This window comes from Manacus candei, unplaced genomic scaffold (genome assembly GCF_025592945.1).
Source record: "Manacus candei isolate 608988 ecotype Guabito, Panama unplaced genomic scaffold, ASM2559294v1 h1tg000050l, whole genome shotgun sequence".
In the NCBI taxonomy this organism is placed as follows: Eukaryota; Metazoa; Chordata; class Aves; order Passeriformes; family Pipridae; genus Manacus; species Manacus candei.
Window position 1 is genome coordinate 17211574 of NW_026138098.1, and position 25391 is coordinate 17236964.

The following is a 25391-nucleotide window of genomic DNA, read 5'->3' on the forward strand; positions in this document are numbered from 1 at the left end:
AGTTCTAAGAAAATGTAATTATATTGTTACAGCATCTATTAATTCAGAATTTCAATAACATAAATTGTAGTATTATAAAAGCTACAGAAGTTCCTGTAAGTTGCAATTATAGTGATGATAATGTTCTATTTATTTAAACCACAGCAGAAAAAGTATTCATCAATCATAGTATAAATCAGCACATGTAACATTAAATATAAATCTCTCGTCTTTGCTCACATGCAGATTTATAATTGGAGACCTTTCAGATTCTGAAAGTGACATATTTGAGCAGTTGAAGGAATGGGACACAAATTCAACAGAAGAGCAACAAAAGGCTTTCTGCCATGGGATAGAACTCATTCCCTGGTACGTGTTGTCTATCAGGGCTGATGTCCATCAGTTCATGCAACAAGGGGCAACCGTCATTCATTATGACCAAGAGACACATCTCTCAGCACGGTGCTTTCTTCAGCTTCAGCCTGACAATAGTACTTTGACTTGGACAAAACCCACAACAGTTTGCCCTGCAAATGCTAAGGCAAAACTGAGTGCGCTGGGTAATACTGCTGAGCTTGGTAAATACCAGTTTCTTGGTAATACTGGACTGGTGGAAGGTTTTTTGGACTTGTTTTCAGCCAAGGCTGTATATATGGGACACTCGGGCATTGATATGCACACTGTGTGTGTTCAAAATAAACTGTGTAATATGTCCCTTGAAGAAAATGGTATAACACTACTTTATGGACTTCAGACTACTGACAATAAGTTGCTGCACTTTGTTGCTCCAAAATATACTGCCAGAATGCTGTATGATGGATTGCTGGAATTGACTAAAGCTGTAAGAAAAATGAGGAAATTCCCTGATCAAAGACTACAGTGGCTACGGAAACAGTATGTCAGCCTTTACCAGGTAAAAGATGCTGTGATTCTGTATAAGAAAATTTCAAAGATATCAACAACTTAATGTAATCCAATTAGTTTCTGTTGTAAGTAGGGTTCAATTAAAGATGAGCACCAGATCTCCAACTTTGTAACACTCTTTAAGTCAATAAGATCTGATTCTCCAAACAATGTTATGTCAAACCTTACAAGTTTTGAATACATTGAGGTTAATTTTTTTTTTTTTCTTATAAAGCTCTTTATATGTTTGGAGTTTTGGAATAAGTATTTTATTAAAGAAAAAGCAATGACAGTACTTGAAAAGAAAGCTGAAATACTGAGCGATTAGAGTTAGGGCCAAAAAACCCCCACAAAACAGCAAACAAAATAGTCCTTTGGTATTCATGCAGTAATTAAAAATTGCCTCCTCTTGATGTTTTGTCTTTCACTGGTTCTTCAGAGATGTCTGTATTATTGCTTTAAAAAATGTGTCTGTTCTTATTCTCCTTGTTTTGTTAACACTGAGAATTTTTGTAGGAGGATGGAAGGTTTGAAGGCCCAACTTTGGCTCAGGCTGTTGAATTGTTCGGAGGCAGACGATGGAGTGCAAGAAACACAAGCACGGGATCTCTCACCAAAAGCACTGAGAAACCTAATGTACAGAGAAACAACACTCTGGGAATAAGCACAGCTAAGAAAAAGAAGAAAGTACTCATAAGGGTAGAATATTTTGTTATTTGTGTATTTAGTTGCTTACTGGCTGATTTGTTTCCTTTTTGTAGTTACTGTGTAGCAAACTGTGTTCTGAACCAGAGGAAAAAAGATGATAATTTTAAAACTGTTTATTGCGGTTTCAGATTTTGTGGTTATTGTTTTCCAATAGTTTTGGTTTCTTTTCTCATGCTTGAAGCATTCTTGGGACGTGTAGGTGCTGGGGCTAGCAGAAGGGGACAGAATCATCTTGCAACCTTTAGATACTGCCTCAGTATAAAGGTAAAATATTGGTAATAATAAAAATATTAGCATGCAAAGTGACATCTGGAGGCTGATGTCACTTTTTAAAATCGTTTTTATTTTCATATTTCCAGAAATATTACCACAGTTATTCCATCTCATGTTAGCATGCAGTTTTGTCTCGCGGGTGACAGAAACATGACCTAGTCTGGTAGTCTTCTCTTTTTTCCTGGACTCAACTGCTTTCAGCAATAGGCAGGAGAGAGGATAATGCAGGAACTAGCAGCTCTGCACTACCCACATGTTCTTCTAGTGGGCAGGCAGGGAAGATCCTTAAATGGGAAGAGCCATCCTCTTTAGGGCTCCTGTGCACCAGTGAAATAGTGTAAAACCAGCTGAAACATTTTAGAGAGATTCAATCATTGTCATTTTCTGTGTGATGTCAAACTGAGGTAACAGCCAGTGGTCCCACATTTCACTATCTATCCTATTTAAGTTGTCTCTTTTCTACTGGTCTTGGTCTTACAGGAGTCTGTTTCATAAGGAATAGCTGATTTGCCTCATGGTTTTGTTACAGGTTGAACTGACAAAGAATGGAAATAGTAGTGGGTTTGGGATGTTTTTTATGGTGCTCATTATTTCCAGGGTGAAAGTGGAGAGGCCACTGATGATGAAATGGCAACACGGAAGGCAAAAAGCTGTAAGGAATATCGTAATAGAAGTGGCTCAGATCCTCAAGATATTGATGAACAAGAAGAACCAGGTAGATATATTGCTTCAGTACTTAAAAGTCCATCAGGTTTTTGCTCAAAGTCTTTTTATGCAGACATTTTTTTGGCATGTTAAAAATAGATTTATTGTATAAACCTACTTTTGCAGTTGAAACTCCAAATCCTGTAAGCTTTTAAATTAATTTCTGTAGTTGTTAACAATTGTTCTTTCATTTAGTTTCAGTAGCACTCTCTTTCCATTAAGATGAAATATGTCTGTAAGTGTTGTTCAGTTTGGACTTTTTTGGCTGTTTTGGGACAAATCTAGAATGCTGTTAGTGTCCTACTCTGTGTTAATGAATTGGACAAAAACATTTTTATTAGGCCAGATGTAATTGTGATGAAAACTTCTGTTTTCTCCATAGATCAAAACATTATTATTAATGCTTCTCCATCTAACAACCTACCATCAAGAAGAGCTCACTCTCTGACAGCATCCGGGTCTCCAAACTTAGGAACTACATCACCTTCACCAGCAAGACCAGTCTCCTCTCCTGTAATATCTTCAAGCAAGAGTCAGTCTAGGTAAGGATTTAAATCAATGCTTTGATTTAAAAAGAAAAGAAGCTACTGCTACTTATCATCAAATGTGGGTTTTGTGCCAAACTAGCAAAATCTGACAAAAACAATGCCAGAAATGCCATTAACCTTTTTGTAGACATCTAAAACACATTGTAGGACAACACAGGACATTTAAGCTGAAATACCATGTACCTGAGGATGCCTTTGTAGCAAGTCCCCGAGCAGCATGCTTGAGTTTATGTCTGTTACAGAAGCAGATTGGAATGCTGTTCCAAAACTACACAAATGTGGAGTTTAACTCTTTCTCCAGATCTTCTCCAAAACATAGTTATAGACATCTTCATAATGCAAATCAACAGCAATGTTATAGATGTGTGAACTGAAGCTCTGAGGTTTCTCAGCACAATTCATTTCTACCTGGGGGAATAATAACTTTTACTGACATTTCTGGTGGTGATTGCAGTATCGTCTTGGGAATCAGAGGAACGTATTTGAAATCTTTCTTTGATAAACTTCTTTTCCTTGAACATTCATCCTTTTTTTGTCACTTAGGCAGTGTAAAAGTTCATTATGTTATGTGCAGTGGTATAGGGCACTGTTGTATTAATTGTATAAATAGTAATGGTGGTGATGGTAGTGATTACAGTAATAATATAACAACCATAATATGTCAGGGATGTGGATGGTACTTTATAACATACAAGAAGACATTCTAAACAGAGGCTTTCCAGTACCTTTTAAGAGAATGAATACTGAAATATGGTTATGAGTATGAATCTTGGGGGTTCCACAAGAGCAATAGTAAAAAATGAAAGAGATTACTGGTGTTGGTATAACATTACTTTTGAAGAGATTTGTCTTGTGGAATGGTTCCTGTTGTGTATTTCCTGGCGATTTTATTTATACTTAAATAGTTGGATTTAGCAACAGGCGTGAGTAGTAGAGCCACGTGTGGACAGATGTGGTTGGCTTAACACTGCTTAACACTGCTTTCTGAGATACTTACCGTGTTTTTTACTTTTTGTTCCTTGCTATCATTCACAAACTTGGATTTGTTTCTCTAAGCTTTTATCTTTTTTTTTTTTTTTTTGAGTATTAGAACAGATTTCTTTTACATTAAACTGAAGAAATACTGCTTTACCACCTCTGGAAAATGCTTCTGTGTTTTGCAAATCTGCTTTTTACTTTTATGCCAAAATGCTTGTTGTTCTCTAAAAGAGATTAAAAGGCTCAACGGGGAACTCGCATTCCCCGGGGAAGGACAGCTAATGTTCTTTTAAATCCTCTCAGTCCTGGGTTTCTGTACAGATCCCTTCATAGCTTAGCACTGTGGGCCTCCCCAAGTTATCACAGGTTTTCCCTGGCAAAGTTTCCCCAACAACTCCATACATCCCTTGGTAGAGCACTCCTAAATTTGCTGTGACACTTCTTGCTTAAACTTGCTATGACCCTTCTTGCTAAAATTTGCTGGGGATACAGCTATATGGCTGTTTCAGCTGTCCTGAGGAAATCTCAGATCAGACTTACATGTTTTACCCATTACCTGACCTAATTTTTGTGAGCCATTAAGAGATTTGGAGCACTGGAGAGAGTTTTATTCTTGTTATTTAGTCTGTGGACCCTTGCTAGGTCTGAATTGTGCTTGCCAGTTTTCATGTGTGTGGACACTTCACATGTGCCTCAACTGTTATCAGTGAGTCCAAGTTATCAAATAATTGACTCTCTGCTTTCCTGCAAAGTCTTGTAATCTTCCACCTTATATGTGTATTACTTCACTCCTGGGATATCTTTTATAGTAAACCAACTGGTTGCCTCCAGTATAGAATTTAGGTGCTCTTCTGGGAATAGGTGCTCCAGAGACTTCTGTAATTAGATGTCTGGATGAAGAGCTTACTCAGACTCAAACCATCAAACTGTCTTGGAGGACACAGTAAGGTTTGTACCTTCAGGCAATCCACCCACGGTCATGGCATGTCCTATTGCTTTATGTTGCATTAAATATATGGCAATCTGTCAGGCAATAACATGCCATAGCTTATTTCAGCCGTTTCAGATATAAAACACACCAAACATGAAACAGTGGCAGGATGGCTGTCTGTGGCAGCACAGGTAGAAGTGAGGGAGGAGCAGACTGGGGCAGTGGTTCACAAGCTGTGGTACATGAAGACTGTGAGCAGCACAATGTTTTTACTTGAAGCTGCTGCCCTTAACCCTGGTGATATGCAAGCAAAGTAAGTTTGGGAACCCACACAGGCTGAACACAGCCATTTTTTGTTTCTCTTTTGCTCTATTTTTGTTGTTATCCTGCAGTCAAGTTATATACTTAGTTATACCCTACAGGTTTTGCCAGTATCATTATAAATTAAGATAAAATGAAGTATCCGTTTTCCAAAGTAACAGAAAGTTTGAATGACCTAGATAATGAAATAACCTAGGAAAAACCGGATCCGCTGGGAGTGCTTATACACATTTGTATAAGCACTGCACAGATGACAGCTAATGAGGAGATGAGCAGAGTTTAGTAATTCAGATTAGCATCTGGATTTAGACTCAAACACTGATAAGGCTTTGTAGTTGGAGGCAGTGTTGGACATGAGCTGGTTGTGCACATTAGGTGCGTGCACAATCCCTCACAGAACCTGGAGCTTAGGAGAGCAGTGGGCAGAGGGTCCCACCAGCAGCACAGAAAGCTGAGCTGGTGACAAGTGATTGCTAGGTCCTGCAGTGTAGCAGGAGGGCAGCAAGAGAGAATTCTAGTTCTTTTTCTCTTGCCATATAGTATGTGCATCATTTTACCTTAGCAGTGAATTAGAACATCTCCACTAAATGAGAAGTGCTAAATAAAATAACATTTTTTAAAGTGGAAAAATATTTCTAAATATAATGATAAAAGTTGAAAAAGAGGAGGACCTGGATATCTTTATTGTACATTTTAAATAATAGTAATTCTTATGGGTACAGAGTGAAAAATGGTATTTTTCCATATATAACTCATAACCTTGATATTCCTGATGTCCTTACAAATAATTTACATTCAGATAAATCCTTGTACAATCCAAATGTCCAGATGATTTCTGAACACAGGTAGCCTGCAGCTGGTTTTGTCATTCTTTCAAAGCAGATGTGCATATGACAAATTTCCAAGGTCTTTGGAAACCTAGTGCCACCTGTAAGGTGGAGGAATCAGGAAAGAGGGTGATAAGGCCGCTGGAAAATGGACCACAGGATATGGAAAACTAGAGAAGTGGGCTTTTTTTGTGAACAGAGAATAAACTGCCTCTCTCATTAACTGTATACAGGTGTAATCCAGACTGCTACTAATTGCAGTTTTGGTTGTTGGTGATGGTGAGGTTTTCTTGGGGTTTTTGGCTTTTTTTTTTAACAACCTGTATTACCCATGGAATGACTCTGGAAGACAGTCTTTAGTGATCAGATCTAGGAAAATGTTGAACATTTTCTTCTGATGTTGGTCTTCCATTTGGTACTCTACAAATCCAGTCTGTTTTCTGGAGTCTAGAAACTTTCCTCATCGTGGTTTATTTTTCTTGTCTCATAAAAATGTTAGGAATTATTTAGTCAAAAAAAAGTTATATGCAGTATGTCAGTACATGCCATAATGATGTCAAATAAATTGAATGTTATCAACTAAAGTAGATGGTATTTTTTTCTACTTCTAAGTCACATTCTGTTTTCAATTATATGCATTCATCCCAGCCCAGGAGTAAATTGAGGATTCTGATCTAGCATATTTGGGTAAAAAGTCACCTGCTTGCAGGCATGTCTTCAGGAACACTGGACAACAAACTGGTCCTGTTTTTCCATCACAGCTGTTGGAACTATTTGTACTGAACCTGATGGCAGAATTCATAGATTAATGGATTTGTGTATAACATTACAGAGCAATTAAGTCTGACACACGGTTGCCTAGTCTGATATTTTGAAACAAATACTGCAACTTCTGCAGTTATGGTTTAAAGCAGACAGCTGTTTGCTTAGATCCCTCCCTTTTCAGGATGGTGGTGCTGGCAGATTCCATTCCTGCAGGGTGTGTTCATTGCTGTTTAGGCCCTGGAGGGGGCTCAAGAGCTCAGCCCCTCATTGCAAATTACTACATGTAATTCACTGAGGACTTGTTCATGCTTCTCAAGTGGGGGCCTAACTACACTTACAAGTGTAAATCTGTAGTAGGCTGAAGATTTCAGGAAGTCACTTTTGGAAATGTGCTGGTTCTATTTCAAAAACTTTATTCATCTGCACAACTTAGAGTAATGATTGCAGTTACAGAGCAATTATTACTCTTGGTACTGGTATTACTCAAATCAATTAAAATAAATAGCACCAAACAGCTAGTTGTTTCCGTGATCATTTTTTGCCTTTTCTCTCAAGAAATTCCAGTTTGCTTTCCTTCCTTCAGTCCACAAAGCTGAAAGGAGGAAATCATTAGAACCTCATTTGGTTCTAATGGACAGTAGCCCTCCAGGGGCTAGTGTCTGATCTTAACAGAAGAAGAAGAGAACTGTGGTTTGACCTGTCTTTGAGGTATCTGATGACAACCCCAACCATTCTTGGGAAGCATCCTAGAAAACCCGTGGGCTGGGAAACAATGAGAGTTGAATGTCAGGAAAGGGGAAGGGTTATGCTTCTTAAAATCTGCACCTTCAATGCTCCCAGATATAAGAAACCCCAGGTGCATAAGGAAAATACTTGGTTTTCCTCTGTATCCAGTCAGAATATTAGCATTTTATTTTGACAGCAGAGCTTTAAGGAATTCTGCTTCCATTTTGTTTTTTCCATGGCAAATTTTTAATGAGCTTCATAAAGAGCCTGCATTACAAGAATAATGGCATTGTTTTCTTCAAAGGCAAAACAAGAGTGCTTTCATTTGTACCATATGCATCAGGCTGTTTTGCACATGAAAACTTTAAATACCATGCATATACATTATTTATTCTGGCAAAGTTTGCAGTTGTCTTGAGGGAAAAGAGTAGCTGCTGTAAAACAAGAAGGTACAAACCGTCATTATGCATCTTATAAGATACTGCTTTTTTTGCTTCTTCCAGATATTGGTAATAAATGCATTAAGGAGAGCACAAATAAACTATTACTACAGTAATGCAAAATGTTTCAATAAAAAGAAGTTTAGTGTACCCAAACTACAGCAGTCTTTTTCTGATTTAGCACGTGGAGCAGCAGTAGCTGGCATGGCCGCGTTAAAGGAGGAATGAAGGGGTTTCAGAACTTCATGGTGTCTGATAGTAACATGACTTTTGTGGAATTTGTAGAGCTCTTCAAATCTTTCAGGTAAAATATATCTTTATTTTGTACTGGTTTCATTCATCCAAGTTTATAAAAGAGCAAAAATTGAACTTTCCTACTCTTTTTGCAGCGTCCGTAGCCGCAAGGATCTGAAAGACCTTTTCGATATCTATGCTGTGCCTTGCAACCGATCCGGCTTAGACCCTGCTCCACTTTATACTAATTTGAAAATTGATGAAAACAACAGTGGATTCCAGCCTGATTTAGGTTTGTTAAAGAGGAAAATTGAGCTGTTAGACTGCTGAGCAACTTCGGTTATTGGCCTTAATAAAAAGTGTCTCAGTCTCAAAAAGAACCATCAGTTATAAGTTTAAGTAGAGGAATGCTGCCATGCCTTTGCTAAGCAGGATGTAAGACAGAAATGAAGGGAAGGAAAAGTATTCTGGCTTTCCATTAGCCAAATATATTTGTAACCAATAATAGCAGAGGCATAAAACTTGTTGCTGAGTTGCTGAGCTCAAGGATCTGTAGAGATTGCAGGAGCTCTGGAAGGGCTAAAACACTAAGCAAAAATAGGGAGTAGAAATGAGGAAACTGTGTCCTGTGTCTCATTTGGCTGTTTTTTCCTTATCTGATTTCCTAGTGGATCTGCTTTATGTGGGATAAGGGGAAGGAAGCCTCTGTCCCTCTTTACATTCCCCAGTTACCATAATCTCAGTCTGAACTTTGGCCACATTTAAAGAAAACACTCTTTCTGCCAAGCATCTTGTGGGGAGGGTGCAGAACAATTGGCATAGGGGACTGGAAGAAGATAAACAGTGATTGAACAGGAAGGGTATGGGGTTGCACACAGTGAAGGAAAGGCTTTGGGGCTGTTCGTGGTGGTGAGGGGAAGCAGGAGAATCCTGGGTGACTGTGTGAGAGACTGTGGATCCATGTTCAAGGTTCCAGGATTTTGTTCATAATAATTGAACACTTATAGTCTGCTCCCATGGACTCTTGTTCTTTTGTTAATGAATAAAAACAAGATGAGTTTGTTCTAATTTACTATTCATTTACTAAAATATTCAGTCAGATACTCGTGCACATTGTATATTGCATTATATTCTATACAGTCTATATAATACACATAATTATTTGGCTTTTAATTATGTTCTCTTATTTTTCTTTCAAGATTTGTTGACTAGAAATGTTTCAGACCTTGGTTTGTTCATTAAGAGCAGGCAGCAGCTATCAGACAACCAGAGGCAAATATCTGATGCTATTGCTGCTGCCAGCATTGTTACCAATGGTACTGGAGTTGAAAGCACATCGCTGGGAATATTTGGAGTGGGAATCCAGCAGCTAAACGACTTCCTAGTGAATTGCCAAGGAGAACACTGTACCTATGATGAAATTCTCAGTATTATACAGGTCTGTAATACAAATATCTTGTAATTTCTTTTTACTTGAAATCCTGTTACTTCCATTTTCCCCACTACCATTGTCTGCCAGTCAGAATAGCATCTGCGTGGATACCTCCTTTCACACTGATATTGTCACTACCATTTACTTGAGTTTGAAGTTTAATACTATCTTTATTTTGGGCTAGAAAATTTTATGGATGTCCATAAATAAATTCATTTTAAAATCATGCAAATAAAGAGTTCTATTGGCTATGTGTGCTTTAGCAGGGAAGGGATGTCATCACTTGGGAAAAGTATTTGTGACAGTTCATTGTTTTCTCCTTGTCTGTGACCACATTTGATTGAGCTTAACCCTAATTTGGAACTTAAAAAAGCACCATTTCCACATGATTTTATTTTTTTATAAAAAAATTTCCAGAGCAAACATGGACATTTTATTCCCTTTTGTACAATTGCTGAAAATTTTAGAAAGTGTATAGAAAATTTTTTATTCCTCTAGACATGCATAATTAATATGATTCGAGATTAACCCCCCACTTGGCAGTTAACAAAGGCTGAAAACTGTAGCTTTCAACTATCAACATGTAATATAAAACTGCAAAGTTTAAAAGCCAGAAATTCTAAAGAAACATCAAGTTTGACTACTACAAGTCTCTTTAATTTGAAATGGTGGTATGTTGTGTTTAAGCATAGTAGATAGGAATGGGATCACAGACCCTTCTTAATTTCAGCTTAAGTACCGATTCTGCTTTCAACAGGAGGTTGGATTAGATGACCTCCCAACATCCTTTCCAACCTGAATGATTCTATGACTTACAATTATGAGTTCAGTATATTTGTTTAGTGATTTGTAAAACACAGTTTGCAGGCACATAATTATCCACAAAAAGACTGGTTTTACATACTTACTGGTGAGTGCTATGAGCAGACTACACTATGAAAACATGACAAAGACATATTTCTAAGAATTGTTATGATGTATCTCTTAAATTTCTTCCTCCTCATAGAAATTTGAACCCAGTGTGAATATGTGCCAGCAAGGGCTGTTATCTTTTGAAGGATTTGCAAGGTAATTACATATGTGTTAATTTATGTATCTGTATCTATATCTCTATCTATATATATATCTTTCAAGATGATACTAGGGTATTGATGTTTGTATGACAGTCACAAAATGCTAAGCACAGCATAAAATTTCCTCACATCTTCTCACTTCTAGATTTTTGATGGATAAAGACAACTTTGCCTCCAAAAATGATGAATCACAGGAGAATGCTGAGGACTTGAACTTTCCTCTCTCCTATTACTACATAGAATCTTCACACAACACTTACCTTACTGGCCATCAGCTTAAAGGGGAGTCCTCAGTAGAGCTCTACAGCCAGGTATGCAGGATTGGATCACTGTGCAGCTTTCAACATGAACTTGTTTGTTTTACTGGCAAGTTGCAGAAACATGACCTTTTTGCTTTGAAAATCTAGATGTCCTAAACCTCTGCTTGCAAAATGTTGGAAAACATGATGTGTGGGAAAGCTGCCTGTAAGCACAGTTGTGCTCAAATGCCTTTTCTAAGGCAAAAAAAATGGGTTTAGTTTGAGATTCATAGCATTTAGACACCAGTTGGTCTGACCCAACCTACTAAAATTAGACTTTCCCACAGGAAAGACTGATCTAATATTTTAGTTCATTCAGATGTCAAAAACACTACTGAAATACTGTACATTGCACTGCTAAGACAAATTTCAAATGGAACTATAACTTCTAAAAACATTACTTCTAGGAATATTCTACAGGTTTTTAGACTTTATGCCTTACTGGCAGTGAGCAGGAACAAAACAATTTCTCCCTAGGACTTTTGGTTCTGTGTTTGTTTGTATATATATTTTTTCATGTCTGTATTTACGAAATGCTAGAGAAAGCATCGAACTTCCTGTCAGTAGTGTTTTCATTACTTTAAATGTTAATGACTCATCATTGAGAAGGGCTCATCTGGTGTCCCGTGTGCTCCTTCACCTGGGGTTATAAGACAGAGGGATGAGGCTGTATTAGGAAATCCTGAGTAACATGATCACACTGAATAATGCAATTGCAGAGGTTCCTGTAGTAGCAGTACCTGGTGATGTGAGTATTGTGTTGGTAATAGATGGGAAGTGAGATAGGGCTCGGCTGCCTTCAAAATTTGCATGATTCAGAAAAGCTTCTCCCTGTCCCTCAAGTCACCAGCTGAAGGGACACTTTGTTCTGGCTCGGTGTGGCTGGCTCTCACAGAAGTGATGGTGTGCCAGCTATGGACACAACTGTCTGAAATCAAATTATTCAGGTTTTGAGTAGGAGGAATAACTTGTTCTTTGTTCCTGAATGTTTTTGCTGGAAATGGGTTTGATTGTTGAGGTCTTTCTATTCGGTAAAATATTTAATTGTGGTACAGATGACAGGCATGCTAAATACTGATAGCAGTAAGAAGCTGGGCTGTCACCAGATGGGCTAGCTTATCTTTCCCTTCATCCTTCCTCTTTGCTTCCTTCAGTGGTTTTCTAGCAAGTAGGGCTTTCTAAAATAAATAAATGAATAAATGAAAAATGGATGTAAATTAGCCTAATATAATTGATTAAGATGGCCTGGCACATTTCCATTCTAACTATATTCATAGAAGTTGTTTCTTCAGACACCATTTTCAGACAATCTTCTGTTTATAAAACTAACAATAACAAAAAGAACCAGCAAACAAACTGGAACTATCCCCATAAGCTGTCATGGGAGCAACCTGGAATAAATTGCCATGTTGCCTTGTAGCTGCTTTTTCAGGGAGAAATATAGAAATGTTTCTCTCCCTCAGAAAATTAAGGAACCACCTTCTGCAAACAGATTCCCTGTGTTCTGTAAGATACCATGAATTTCAAAGCTTTATGGTAACTCTCCTAAGAACATACATGCTTTCTTAATTTTCCCTTTCTTTTTCAATGGTAAATGAGGATTTCACTTAGGGAATGCGGGTAGCTCCTGTGGGCTGTTTACTTCATGGAGATTGCTCTTTCCAGCACTCTTGCTGAATCACTAGGCTTTCACTGAGCTCTGCAGAGTCTGTCTTCTGCTTTGATGGCATGAGAGTGTGACTTAGACGTGCTAACACTGTTCAATTGCATTGTAGGTTCTTTTACAAGGCTGCAGAAGTGTAGAATTAGACTGCTGGGATGGTGATGATGGAATGCCTATCATTTATCATGGTCACACTCTTACTACTAAGATCTCTTTTAAGGTATGCTAATAACTGCATATAGAAAAAAATGAGAAGAAAATCAGTATTTTTTTCTGCAATGAAGGAAAAAATTTGCCAACTAGAAAAATACAAATCCTAATGGGCTAAATCCTAATAGAGTATGAACTATGGACTGTCAGACATGAACTCTTCAATGCTAAAGATTATGCTTTTTAAATCAGTTTTTGTAGCATATATACTGTAATTTTCTGTCTTTTTATTGTCAATGTAAGTAACATAAGTATGTATTACCAGTCCTGTTGTAACAAGATGCTGTCTTGTTTTGAAAACAAATTTTGGAGGAAATTTGTTTTAGAGAGGAAAACAGATATCTTCCCCTTTCAACTAACAGTAAGCTAGCTGAATGCTGCAGAATAACCCCATGTTCTTTCCATGGCCTTTCTTTCCCCCAGGAGGTAGTTGAAGCTATTGATCGCAATGCATTCATCACTTCTGACATGCCAGTTATCATTTCCATAGAAAACCACTGCTCGTTGCCTCAGCAACGCAAGATGGCTGAAATCTTCAAGGTAGGCCATAAACTGCAGTAAATAAACTAAGCACATGCCTTGGGATTTTCCATAATATATCACATGTTCTTAATATTTCAGAATGTATTTGGAGATAAGTTGGTGACAAAGTTTTTATTTGAGAGTGACTTTTCTGATGATCCCATGCTTCCCTCCCCTGGCCAACTGAAAAGAAAAATCCTGCTTAAAAACAAGAAGCTGAAAGCCCATCAAACACCAGTGGATATATTGAAACAAAAGGTGAAGTCTTTCCCTAATAGCAAGTAGTGAGACCCAACTTTGGTTAGAAATAGTTCATTTGTGTTTGAAGTTTGTGCTATTCCCATATGAACAGCAGAATAATCTAATGCATATTCATGCTTGGAAGAATCACAGTGGATTGCAACACTTTCAAATAACTAGACAAGACGTATAGTACAGTATAGATACAGCACAACTAAATTTTAGTGTATATTAGTTTTATATAGCCCTAAATAAATGATAAACATAAATGAATTTTCTCTCTGAGTCTATAACATTTACTGTTCACGATTATTGAGAAATAGTGATATGCATTAAGTATGTGTATATATTTACAATATGTAGTAATTTTTGGTAGAGTTCTACTTTGTTTCTTTTTTCATAGTCAAGCCAGGCAAATACTGTCTTTCCTAATCCCTTTTCATGGGGGACTCTGCTATTCAAATAGTGCTTATACCTATATGAGAATTTTTTTGATTTCTAAAGATTAGGGCTGCATCTCTAGTAGCATCAATATAATAATGTCTATGGTTAGTCAGCAATTAGATTGAATCCTTGAAAATGTAAACGCCAGTTGCATTAGATTTAAATTCTTGTATCAGAATGAGTAAATCACACTGATTAGTACCAGTATATGGACATGCTCCATCTTTTGAAAAGGTTTTAAACTATTTCTTGAACAGCCTACCTCAGACTGGAAAAAAGCAGCATTGCTCTGAGTGATGTGCAAAGTGGAAATTTTCCTGTAATTAATTAGTTTTCGTATCTTATTAAGTGTTTTTCTTCCAATACGGGTTTTCTTTACTTTCACACCCTTAAAATGGTATTTTAGTTTGATCTTAACAAACTTAAAAATCTCACTTATTTCTCATTCAGTGCTTTCATATAAATAAAATAAAATAAGATGCAAACAGTGATGAAAACCCTTTTACTTTTTAAAAAATTACCAATAATTTACTAAGTGATTCTATTGTTGCAGGCTCACCAGCTGGCACATATGCAAGCACAGGCTAGCAATGGTGCTAGCAACCCCACACCTACCAATGAAGAGGAAGAAGATGAAGAGGATGAATATGACTATGACTATGAATCTCTCTCTGATGGTAACAATATTTATTCATTTATTTATTTATTACAGTGTTGTTGCTAGAACTGTAGCAATAAGAATGTAAATATTCTAGTTCAGAAATGAGGTAGGTAACTTGGTCTTACCTTGTGAGAGGAAGATGTACTAAACGTCCTTGGTGGCACTTTGGTGCAGTAGTCTCTAATACTGTGAAATTAATTTGACTGTATAGAGGACTTGGATGTGACTTGGAGTCCAACCATTATATGTTTTAACTGTGCATTGTATGCTAAATTCTAGTCTTTGTAATTACGTTACTCATATAGACAGCTGAAAGCTCAAGTTTGCAACAGGCATAGCCCTGGCATCTGCATGATCTCTGAAGTACCCACTAGTTACACCTTAGGCATCAGCTGTTCATAGTAAAGGTAGAGGAGCTGCTGAGTCCTTGGTTTATTCAGTGAAGATGGTTTTATTGAAGCATCAGGTGCTCAGTGAGAAAACAGCAAGACATCCCTCAGTGACTTGCCTTGTAAATTCATGGGCTGTCTACACTTCAGCTGTCCTACCCTTCAGGAACTGGCAGTTTAGCATAAATCCACCTTTAGGAGCAGTTTATAGATTGGATTAATGACTGGCATGCCAGAAGTGATAACAAATATTGCAGTTAATAACTTCCACTACTTCCTTGATTCTACTACACATGAGGCAGCTGAGCTGAAGTCATGCTTTCTTTTTTTGCTTCTCTTGCTGTGGGACTGGTTGATTCAGGTAGAGAAAACAACTGGAGTCAGAAAATGTAAAAATATATTTAATCCTCTCAAGTTTTGTCAAAGGATATTTGTCAGAACTTCCATGTATGGATTGAACAAGCTTGAATGCATCTAAATGGGTTACTTGCTTTTTTTAAATAGTAATTTTCAGAGAATATATCAATGTAGATCAGCGTGTGTTTACCCAGTGAGACAGCAGTGATGAAAAAAGTGAAACCAAGCTCTTTGGGTAGTTAAACCCTGCACCATTGTTAAACTCTGTAAATGAGTCACAAAACTGACCAAAGGGACAAAAAGTTGCGGATGTGCTTCAGTGTAAGTAAATGTAAGGTTATTTGACGGAAAACCTTTAAACCTTGTTTATATGATTCTAAGATCAACGATGGCAGTATCAGTTTCAGAAATCATGGAATTATTGAGTTCTCTGAAGTGCTCATCTTGGTGTTCAGTGACAGCTAAAAGATGGAGATGATCAGGGACAGTAATGAAAACAAAACATCTTTTGGTTTCTGTATTAAACCTTAATGTGTGACAACTTGAGTTCTGTGTCCAGTTCTTGCCTCCACATTTCAAGAAGGATATGATGGGGTTAAGAGAGGTTAGAGAGATGGGCAGCCAAAAAAGTAAAGCGAGTGCAGTGGTGGTCTTGCACTAGTCAGAGAAGGCTGGAATTCTCCAGCTGGTAGAGAAGGGGACTGAGAGGTGAATTGGAAGCTGATTTGCTAAATCATGAAGTGGTGAATAAGGGGAGTACAGAACTGTTACTCTTTAGATCTAGGAGGTACTCAGTAAAACTGAACTCAGGAAGTTCAGTCTAAAACAGGTAAAGTATTTATTTGTGCAACTGGTAGTAAACTTCTGGAATTTGCTGCCATGGGAAATTGCAGGGCCAAGTGGCATCAGCATGTTAAAAAAAACGATTGGACAAATTCATGGACAGATTTATAAGCCAATGTCGTAGGTAGGAATATTTTAGTCCAACATCTCTAATATTCAGCAGTTGTGGTTGTTGGGATGGTACTCAGGAAGTGGGGCCAGTTGCTCTCTTTAAATGGTATCTTCTGTTGCCACTGTCAGAGAATGCTCAGCTGGATGGACAGTTGGTCTGACACAACTGGGGGTGTTCTCCTGAGTAAACAGTGATGAACTGAACCTTTAAGTCTAGTGGGGAGCTGTTTAAGTTCTAGGTGCCATGTTCAGAGAAAATGTAAGGCTTGAGCATGTCCTGCAGCACAGGACTTCTTTTCAGATTGTCTCTTATTTACATTACTTGCTTCTGTCTTTAATGATTTAAAAAATAGTCACAAAATTAATGAATGCAGTTCAGAACCTGACACTGCTTATGGAATAGCACTATTATTTAATGCTAATATGAAAATTTATAGGTTTGATGTCAGTGCTGCCTTCAGTTGTGTTTTGCTAGAAAGCTGACCTAACTGGCTACTTGAGAATAGTCTTTGTGTGGGACAGGGTGGAGATAGTGAAGATGTAAATTGCTGTGAAAACTTAGATCTTTGCTAACAGACTTGTGAAGAAAATATTGCAAAATAACTGCAGTAAGTGACTTTTGAGCAATGTTCTAGTTAAGAGAAGGTTTGAGAAATCTGAAGCTAGCAAGAAACATTCACACCTTCCAATATATGAAGAAATCTGCAGCATGATTTACTGCTTTATTACAAAAATAATTCTTTGGGTTCTTTAATTATGTTAATATTTTGGAAAAACTAATCAAAGTAATGGTCTGTAAACTTTCTAAAAGAGATTCAGTTTTATTTTTCTTACTGATATATTTTTTGAGTAAGGCTAATAGTTTTACGACTGACACTAAATTTTCATTTTTCTGGCTGTAAATCTTAATTTCCTTTACTCTTATTCCCTCTCTGACTCGTTTCCCTGTAGCTGATGTCCTTAATGCTTCTCCTGCTCCTAACAGCCAGGAAGGTAAAAGCCATTTGGTTGAGCATTTTAACTGCATGAAATCAGCATTGCATCTTCAGCCTGTTCAATGTGACAATGTGAATGTATGGTTTTTACTTCATATTGTAAATGCAATCAGATGTTTTTAGATGGCATTGTTAACTGGTCAGAAGCTGTTAGAAGGCTGCATGTGCGACACTGGTTGTGCATAAAAAGATTATGGTCAAAGCATCAGGAATATCAGGAATAAAATAAAACCATTCCTTTTGTGACAGTTGCAATATTTTGGTCCAGAAAGACTATATTAGTAGGTTTATTATTCTTTGATAAATATGTAACTTTGAAGAGGTATTTCTATAGATGGAAAAAATATTTGTGTGTGGTGAAAGTAAGGAGAGGAAAGCCAAAACTTGCTGTACAAAGCGTGTACATGTTTGATGTAGTTAATTGTGTTTGGACATTTTTTGTCATTCCGGACTTCCAGTTGTTTTCAGATGGCAAACTTAATTCATTATATGGTTTGGTCTTAAGGATCTTTTGAACACTAAAGGATCGGCTTTAAAGGAAGTGCAATGTATTAACCAAAGCCAAGCATTAAATTTTTGAAGGAGAAGGTTACTACCAGAAGATGATGCTTTGACCAGCTAATGCATTATTTTAGCATCTGGTTATTCATATAAGATTCACAGCACTGTCCACAAATATTGTTAATTCAAATTAAATTTCCAGTTGAAATTGTTTGGCTTTATGTTTATTAATATCCCCTTAATTTTTAGATAACATTCTTGAAGACCGACCTGAGAATAAATTATCAGGTGATAAACTGCAGTTTGAATACAATGAAGAGACTGCCAAACGACTAAAGAAGGCTGATTGTACCACTTACAATAATAAAGGAAAGGTAGTTGTGCTTTCCCCCCCCTTCTTCCCAGTCACACTTTGATTCATAACCAGCTTCAAAAGGATTGGACAGTTTAGGTAACTGAGACATCAGATGGCAAATGTGCTTTAATGAAGACAAATAATAGCAAGTATGGAAAGACACCAGAAAAAACAGATTAAATAGAACAAATACTCAACATACTGTTCTAGGAAAGTCTTCAGAGGTGGTTGTATATAGAGGCTGTTTGGCTGAAAATTTAACTGTTGTTGGTCTCAAGGAAAACGTCATTGAAACGAGATCCAGGAGCTTATTTAGGTATTTAATTTCCATTAATATCAATGGAACTGAAGATTTCATCTGAATCTTCAGCATCTTTGTGTATCAAAATAACTTTAAAACACCACAGTATGATATCAGATATCCACAGTGCCTCTTATTAAATCATCTGACAGTGGAACCAGTGCATTTCTGTTTAATAAATTGTAGTTTCTCCTGAACATGGATATGTTTTGTCTAAATGTTTGTAGAACTGACTGTGATTAAGGCCTTTGCACAGTATTGGAGAATCAGTAACACGTGTTGCTGCATAGGTATGCACATGGGAGGGAGATGTGTTAGGTGAAGACACAAACCATATAGGAAGAAAGAGATAAAATATTTTAAAGACATAAGTTAGATATGCTAGAGTTCTTCCACATTCAGTAATATTATTATTAATTTTATTACATGTTCTTGGAATTGTCACTCAGGTTTACGACATGGAGCTGGGTGAAGAATTCTATCTTCTGCAAAATAAGAAGGAAAGCAGACAAATAGCCCCAGAGCTATCAGATCTTGTCATTTACTGTCAAGCTGTAAAGTTCCCTGGTAAGTACACTGCCCTGTTTTATTGCTCTAAGCTGTGTAATTCTTGGAGACATTATGTTTATGTTTTGAATTAGTTTGAAGTAGTCGAGGGGGTTCGTTCTTGATGATTTGGTAGGCTTCGTAATAACAGCTCCTGGCTGAGAAGCAGTATTCATAAATTATGTGACTACATACTGTTTGTCATATTAAAATGTTTACAAAAGTGAAATTTGCCAGTCTTCACAACTTAGACAACTGTTTCAGGGCCAAATGCCAGATGACAGAAAGCTTCATCTTAAGAGCTCCGAGTTTCCATGTAAGGACCTACTGAATTAGGAAGGAAAATATCCTTAAGACCTTGAAGGAACAGCGTGTCACATTTCTTTAGATGACCTCAGTTTAGAGTGTTTCACCTTTGCCTACACTGCATCATCTGTTCTTCCCTAAGGGGACAGGAGAGGAGCCTTTTCATGGGGTGGGTGAGAACAACTGACTACACACTCACACACAATCTTCATGGGAGGAGTTAAGGAAATAGGAGTGTCTTCTTCTGTACAGTAGGAAGAATAATGTTTGCAGAGAAAAGGAGAGGGAGTAACTGAAAAGATCACCGATAGTTACTTGTTCAGTACTGAAATGTGAGGTTGGGTATATTTTGGCTCATACTGTGAACATAAATACTTTTATATTGAGAATTTATTGTTTATTGATATGTTTAATGTTTTGAATGAAAAATCTACTTTTTAGTGGCATGGTTCTCTGCGGAAAAGTTAGCAATTCTGCCAAATCATGATCTTATACAAATAGAACTATAATCAGATTAGAGAAGCTAACCAAACATAAAATAGTGTCAAATGGGCAAGATAAACATGCTGAAAAATGGACAGACATTCTTTGATAATCCTCCATAACTTTAAGAATTGTAGGTGTCACTTGTAAAAATAATGACTTCTAAAAATTCAAATATGATACTCTTTTTGATGAAATCTGCAATGAGATATCTTTCAAATAAAATATTTTCTTTTAAAGAAAGATATTCAAGATTAAACAGAGATAGTTGGAGTTGTTCCAAGCATTTTGACACACAAAAAAGTTCTGATGTTCTAAGAAAACTTTGAAATATTTAATTTTTAATGTAATTTTGGTTATAAACAAAATACCCGCTTTCCCTATCAGATTTCTTCCTCGTGCTTTAAAGGGGTCATGAATAGAACAATTAAGAAAATGAGCTCTTTTACAGATGAACACATGAAGCTGTAGAAATTACTTTTCCAACAAACTTTGTCTCCTTTGAGGCAAAAACTGCCTGCTCTGTAATGTAGACTTCCATGACCACCATGCCAGTGATTGTATTCCTCTGCTTAGCCAGAGGGCACAGACACGGTGCAGTGCCATACCCCAATATTGGCCATTAATGATGGAAACAGGGCTGGTAGATCCATAACTATGGAGCTCTATTGACTGCATTCCTAACCAACTCAGAAAATGCAAGACTTTTGGAAATAGTGAGTGCAGAATTCATGTCAGTGTCTAATCAGTGTTGTAAATATTTTATTTCTCCTGTCTTCATATATTTTTACTCTCTGTTTACGCTTGCCTACGTCCCTGAATGTTAATCACTGTTTTGTGACTATAAAAAAGGACAAGGACCATTATGTTCACTTATCCTAGCCTACTGAGTAACACAGACTTCCCTAAGCATTCCCTGGTCAAAACAGAATTTATCATGTGGAGAAAATAACATTTCTTGTTTATAAAATCTGTGTTAACAAGGAACCCACCACAGCTCTTGTTGCTTCCGTGCTTTCTGACCCTTACAGTCTGTTGGATATCATCATACCAGTATGTGAGGGGGTGCAGGTCTGTTCTCTGGGATCTCCCAAGATGAGGGCAGTGAAGCACACCTGAACACAGTGCTGTAACCCACTGGCACACGGCTCATTGTGTTGGTGCTGAGGATCCTTGCACAATGAGTACAGAAATTGAGTACATAAAAGCAGAATTTGCACAATCAAGGGGAGAGAGCAGGGAGTCACCTGAGCTAACTGGCATGAAATTCAGGCACCGTCTCCATTGTATCAGACCATCTGCCTCTGTGGTATCACTTTCCAAGAAATTAAAGTGAATATGAAAAGAGACAGCCTACATACATACAAAAATGCTGTAAATTCTTTTTCAAGATCTGCAAACCTGTAGACTGTCTGTTGGTCTGAAATGTGGTGAAAAGGTGGGAATTACAATTTAACCTGTTATGTCAGTATGATTAGAATAAGAAGGGCAGGGAAGTTTGCAGTTGTCTGGATTAAAAAATCTAAAAGCAGTAAAGCAGTGTGCTTATATCTAACACAAGAGACAGGCAATAATCTCTGTAAGTCAAAGAACCTAGCATAGGGGTTGTAGAGAAATACAAAACATTCAATCTGTCATTATGGTAGTATAGTAGGATCTGTGTACAGTATGGTGGGATCAAAGCTGGTCCTACTTTGACCAGAGAGGTGGACCAGATGACTTTCATATCATTGTCAACCTCCATTATTTTGCAAATTTATGATTGTATGAAGAGATGGAGCTGTATTTTGGAGTCAAGTTTAAATTGGAGTGCAAAATGGAGCTTGCCTCTGGGAAGAGATGTGTCACATGCAAAGCATGGCCATGGGAAAGACTGAAATAAAACTCCCTGCTGCAGCTTCCCCTGTGGCCATCACGTTAGGGTCTGTCAGCCCAGGTTTTGCATTGCACCCTGGTGATTTATGAGGTTAGCTTGTTTCCTCAGTGACTGTCTCCACAACAGGATTTTGAAACCTGGATCTTCCTTGCCAAATCCATTTGATCCATTGAAAACTGGGATTAAATAGTGCTGGAAGCACACAATTCATAACTTTTCATTCTCTAGTCAGTTCATATTCCTTCATCTCAGTTTCTACCATCTTCTGTTGTTTATGTGTATGCTTTGGCCCAAAGAGACAGTACATCTCCAGTGCTGCAAACATTTATATATATCCTAAATTTTACTAATCCAAGCAGTTCCATTGAAACTATCTGCATATTTTTACTAAGTTCACGTACACATGCCATAAAGACTGAGAGCTGAAAATTTACAACTGTGGACAGACTTCAGTAGAAAAGAAGCCAATGTATCCTCTTTGTGATTTACTATTTGAAATAGTATTAAAACCAGGACTGTCTTTAGACAGGTATGAATTGATGTGAATTAATGAGGAATGTTTTAGGAGTCACAGTTAGGCAAATAACAGTGTTTACTCTGTTATATTCTATATCACAAATACATATTGGATCTCTGAGACCATCCCACACCTCACTGCTGTGGGCAGAATAACTACTGTGCATTTTGACTTTGACTTTCTTTACTTTCATCTGTCCTGTGCTCTCTTCAAGTCAACAGAAAGAAACTGACCTTAAGTGGGATTGAGTCTCTTTACTTCACAGGGATTTAGGTCATGATTTTAATAATTATGTTTCTAGAAGGTACAAGTCTGAATAATAGCTATACAAGAGCTTTCCAGCTCCGTTTCTAGTGCATATTAACCATTAAATGTGTAATGGATTTTGCACACCTAACTGTATTTCCCAACACTGAAATACTAATAAACAGAAGAAGATAACTCTGCAAACATCTTGAAGTTAAACTCTTCTATCAACAGCATTTGGACTTTTATATATCTTTAAATCATAGTCTTGCATTTATTTAATTATGTAGGTATCCTATCCCAGATGAATTCCATGATAATCACTACTGGTTAGATTTATTGCTTCTATAGAAAATATTTTTTTTTTTTAAAAAATTATTCTAAGGATAAATACATTGGGACTGTTACTGCAGATTTTTTTTAGTATCAGTTAGGACTATTTGGTAATTTGAGAGAAAGCCAATACCTTCCTCAAGCCAAAAAGTAAAATGGAGAAAAGTTACATCACAGAGAGAGAACTGTATATAATATTGCTTCGTATGAGTTTTTATATACATTATATATACACATATATATATATACATTATATATAAAACCCTATATAACATATACATATATAAAGGCATCTATCTATGTAAGGATGTTAAAATTAAATTATGGAGAAAAATACACTGCTTGTCCTGTGTACTATATAACAGGAGTATGCATGCCTTCAAAAATAATGTAAAATATGATGGAAAATGTTGTGCCCTCTTGGTCATGTTTTTTGGCTCATTTATTTAACATTTATGGGAACAGGCTTGTCAACTCTAAACCCATCTGGCTCTAGCAGAGGAAAAGAAAGAAAAAGCAGGAAGTCCATTTTTGGCAACAATCCTGGCAGGCTGAGCCCTGGGGAGTCAGCTGCTCTTGCCAAAGCATCTGGAAAAGGTAAAGTTAGCATCTTCTTTCACCAGTCATGTGGAATGACTCTGTAATCCAACACATGTACCAGACCAAGTTGTTAAAGATCAAATGTGTAAGATGTTGAACTTTGGAATGGTTTTCTGTTAGTGCAGCAGCTATTAGAGTAACACTGTTATATCTAAAGTGTTGAGTGTGGAATGTTAAAATAGGATTCCTCGGTCAGAGATATGATGACCTTAGTTCATAAACAATTCAAAACTAACATACATTTTAAGTGATGTATCTTAAAGTTTATGCTTTAAAAAGTATAAATGAATATTTTCAAAGTACAAATGGAAGGCAGAACTGTTGGGCTGGATCCAGAAAAGAATTTTTAATGTCTGAAGCAGGACTTAGTTCAAAAGCAGGCCAAGTCCAAATGTGTAATTGTGCAAATCAGACTTTGCAGGTGATTCAGTTTGTAAACCAGGAAATTGTGCTTCTGCCTGTGAACAGATGTAAAGAAATACAAAGGAAGTACAGAAAAGGTTCTGGAGACCCAGATCCCCTGCCTTTTAAGTGATTGCCATAAACAGAAAGTTAGAATTGTACCTTTTCTTGAATTTATTTTCTGGCTCAGGGAGTGTTGCATTTCTTGCAGCCCAAGGGCACAGCTGCAGCAGACAGGTTAGATTTCCTGTTAGAGGCCAGTGTCCTAAAAATGAAGAAGTCAGGTGCCAAATTCTAAATAATGTAACTATTTTGCTGCCTTTGTCCCCTAAGTCTTACAGTCTCTGCAGATTGCCTGTTTGGAGACTTAACAGATGGCTTTCAGTCTTGCCTCCCTTCCTCATTAAAAATGTATAAATTGGGAAGAAGGGAATTTTATTCCTTTATTATATTCAGGCAAACACCAATTAGATATTTATTTATTTATTTAGCACATCTAATCTAATCATGGTATTACTTCAATACTTTAAACATTATGTTTCCTCTCATGGATTGCTCTTCCTCTATAAGAAGGAACGTGACATTTAACTTGAGTACTGTAATTTTCCAGAATCACCTTTTTTTGCCATAACTAAAGCACATACTCCAGTAGAAAACCTTGAATTTTCGGAGTCTCTGGCCCTGCAGCTGTAACTTGAGGGTACGGTTTATCTTCCAGGTCCTTTGGATGTGATGCGGCAAACCTGGGAAGATCCTTGCTCTCCTTACAACTCCCCAGCCTCTCTCAGTGCCATCATCAGGACGCCCAAGTGCTACCACATCTCCTCCCTGAACGAGAACGCTGCCAAGCGGCTGTGCAGGCGCTACTCCCAGAAGCTGATCCAGCACACCACCTGCCAGCTCCTGAGGACCTACCCTGCTGCCACTCGCATCGACTCCTCAAATCCCCATCCACTGATCTTCTGGCTCCATGGGGTACAGCTCGTGGCTCTCAACTACCAAACAGATGGTATGGGTGCATGAACACCTTTTAATACATTTCAATGTGATTTAAGTCCTTAAACTGTGAATTTGTATTTGGCGCTTGCTTTTCCCTGCTCTCACGAGGGGATCTGCTTGTCTGTGCACCCCACTATAAGCAGGTTCATACCCCAACAATCTGGTCCTTGGAAGGAGTGATCCCAGAGTTCAGGAGTTTTATGCCAATGCAGCAGATCCTGTGATAACACAGAAGTACCTGAACAGCAAGACTTTCCATTTTTATTTTATTGCTGAAGGTTATTTTTTTTTCCCCCAGTTCAAGAAACTGTTACTCCTTTCTGATAACTTCAAATATAAAAGGGTACAA

The 25391-nt window shown here is 37.3% G+C and overlaps 1 protein-coding gene across 4 annotated transcripts in view; it reads left to right on the plus strand.

Moving 5' to 3' along the window:
- The window catches only part of PLCE1 (phospholipase C epsilon 1), a 149046-nt gene that overhangs the window by 110503 nt on the left and 13152 nt on the right, over window positions 1–25391 (plus strand). For 2 of the 4 annotated variants that reach the window (XM_051800517.1, XM_051800519.1), the window contains 18 exons: window positions 226–892; window positions 1399–1581; window positions 2461–2578; window positions 2951–3110; window positions 8286–8408; window positions 8494–8630; window positions 9538–9776; window positions 10777–10838; window positions 10989–11154; window positions 12918–13025; window positions 13439–13555; window positions 13637–13795; window positions 14775–14898; window positions 17534–17575; window positions 18328–18452; window positions 19184–19301; window positions 23507–23638; window positions 24762–25052. In XM_051800517.1, coding sequence (XP_051656477.1) covers window positions 226–892; window positions 1399–1581; window positions 2461–2578; window positions 2951–3110; window positions 8286–8408; window positions 8494–8630; window positions 9538–9776; window positions 10777–10838; window positions 10989–11154; window positions 12918–13025; window positions 13439–13555; window positions 13637–13795; window positions 14775–14898; window positions 17534–17575; window positions 18328–18452; window positions 19184–19301; window positions 23507–23638; window positions 24762–25052 — 3071 coding nt within the window. The remainder of the gene's footprint in view (window positions 1–225; window positions 893–1398; window positions 1582–2460; window positions 2579–2950; window positions 3111–8285; window positions 8409–8493; window positions 8631–9537; window positions 9777–10776; window positions 10839–10988; window positions 11155–12917; window positions 13026–13438; window positions 13556–13636; window positions 13796–14774; window positions 14899–17533; window positions 17576–18327; window positions 18453–19183; window positions 19302–23506; window positions 23639–24761; window positions 25053–25391) is intronic. The other 2 variants (XM_051800518.1, XM_051800520.1) reach the window with 1 other exon arrangement.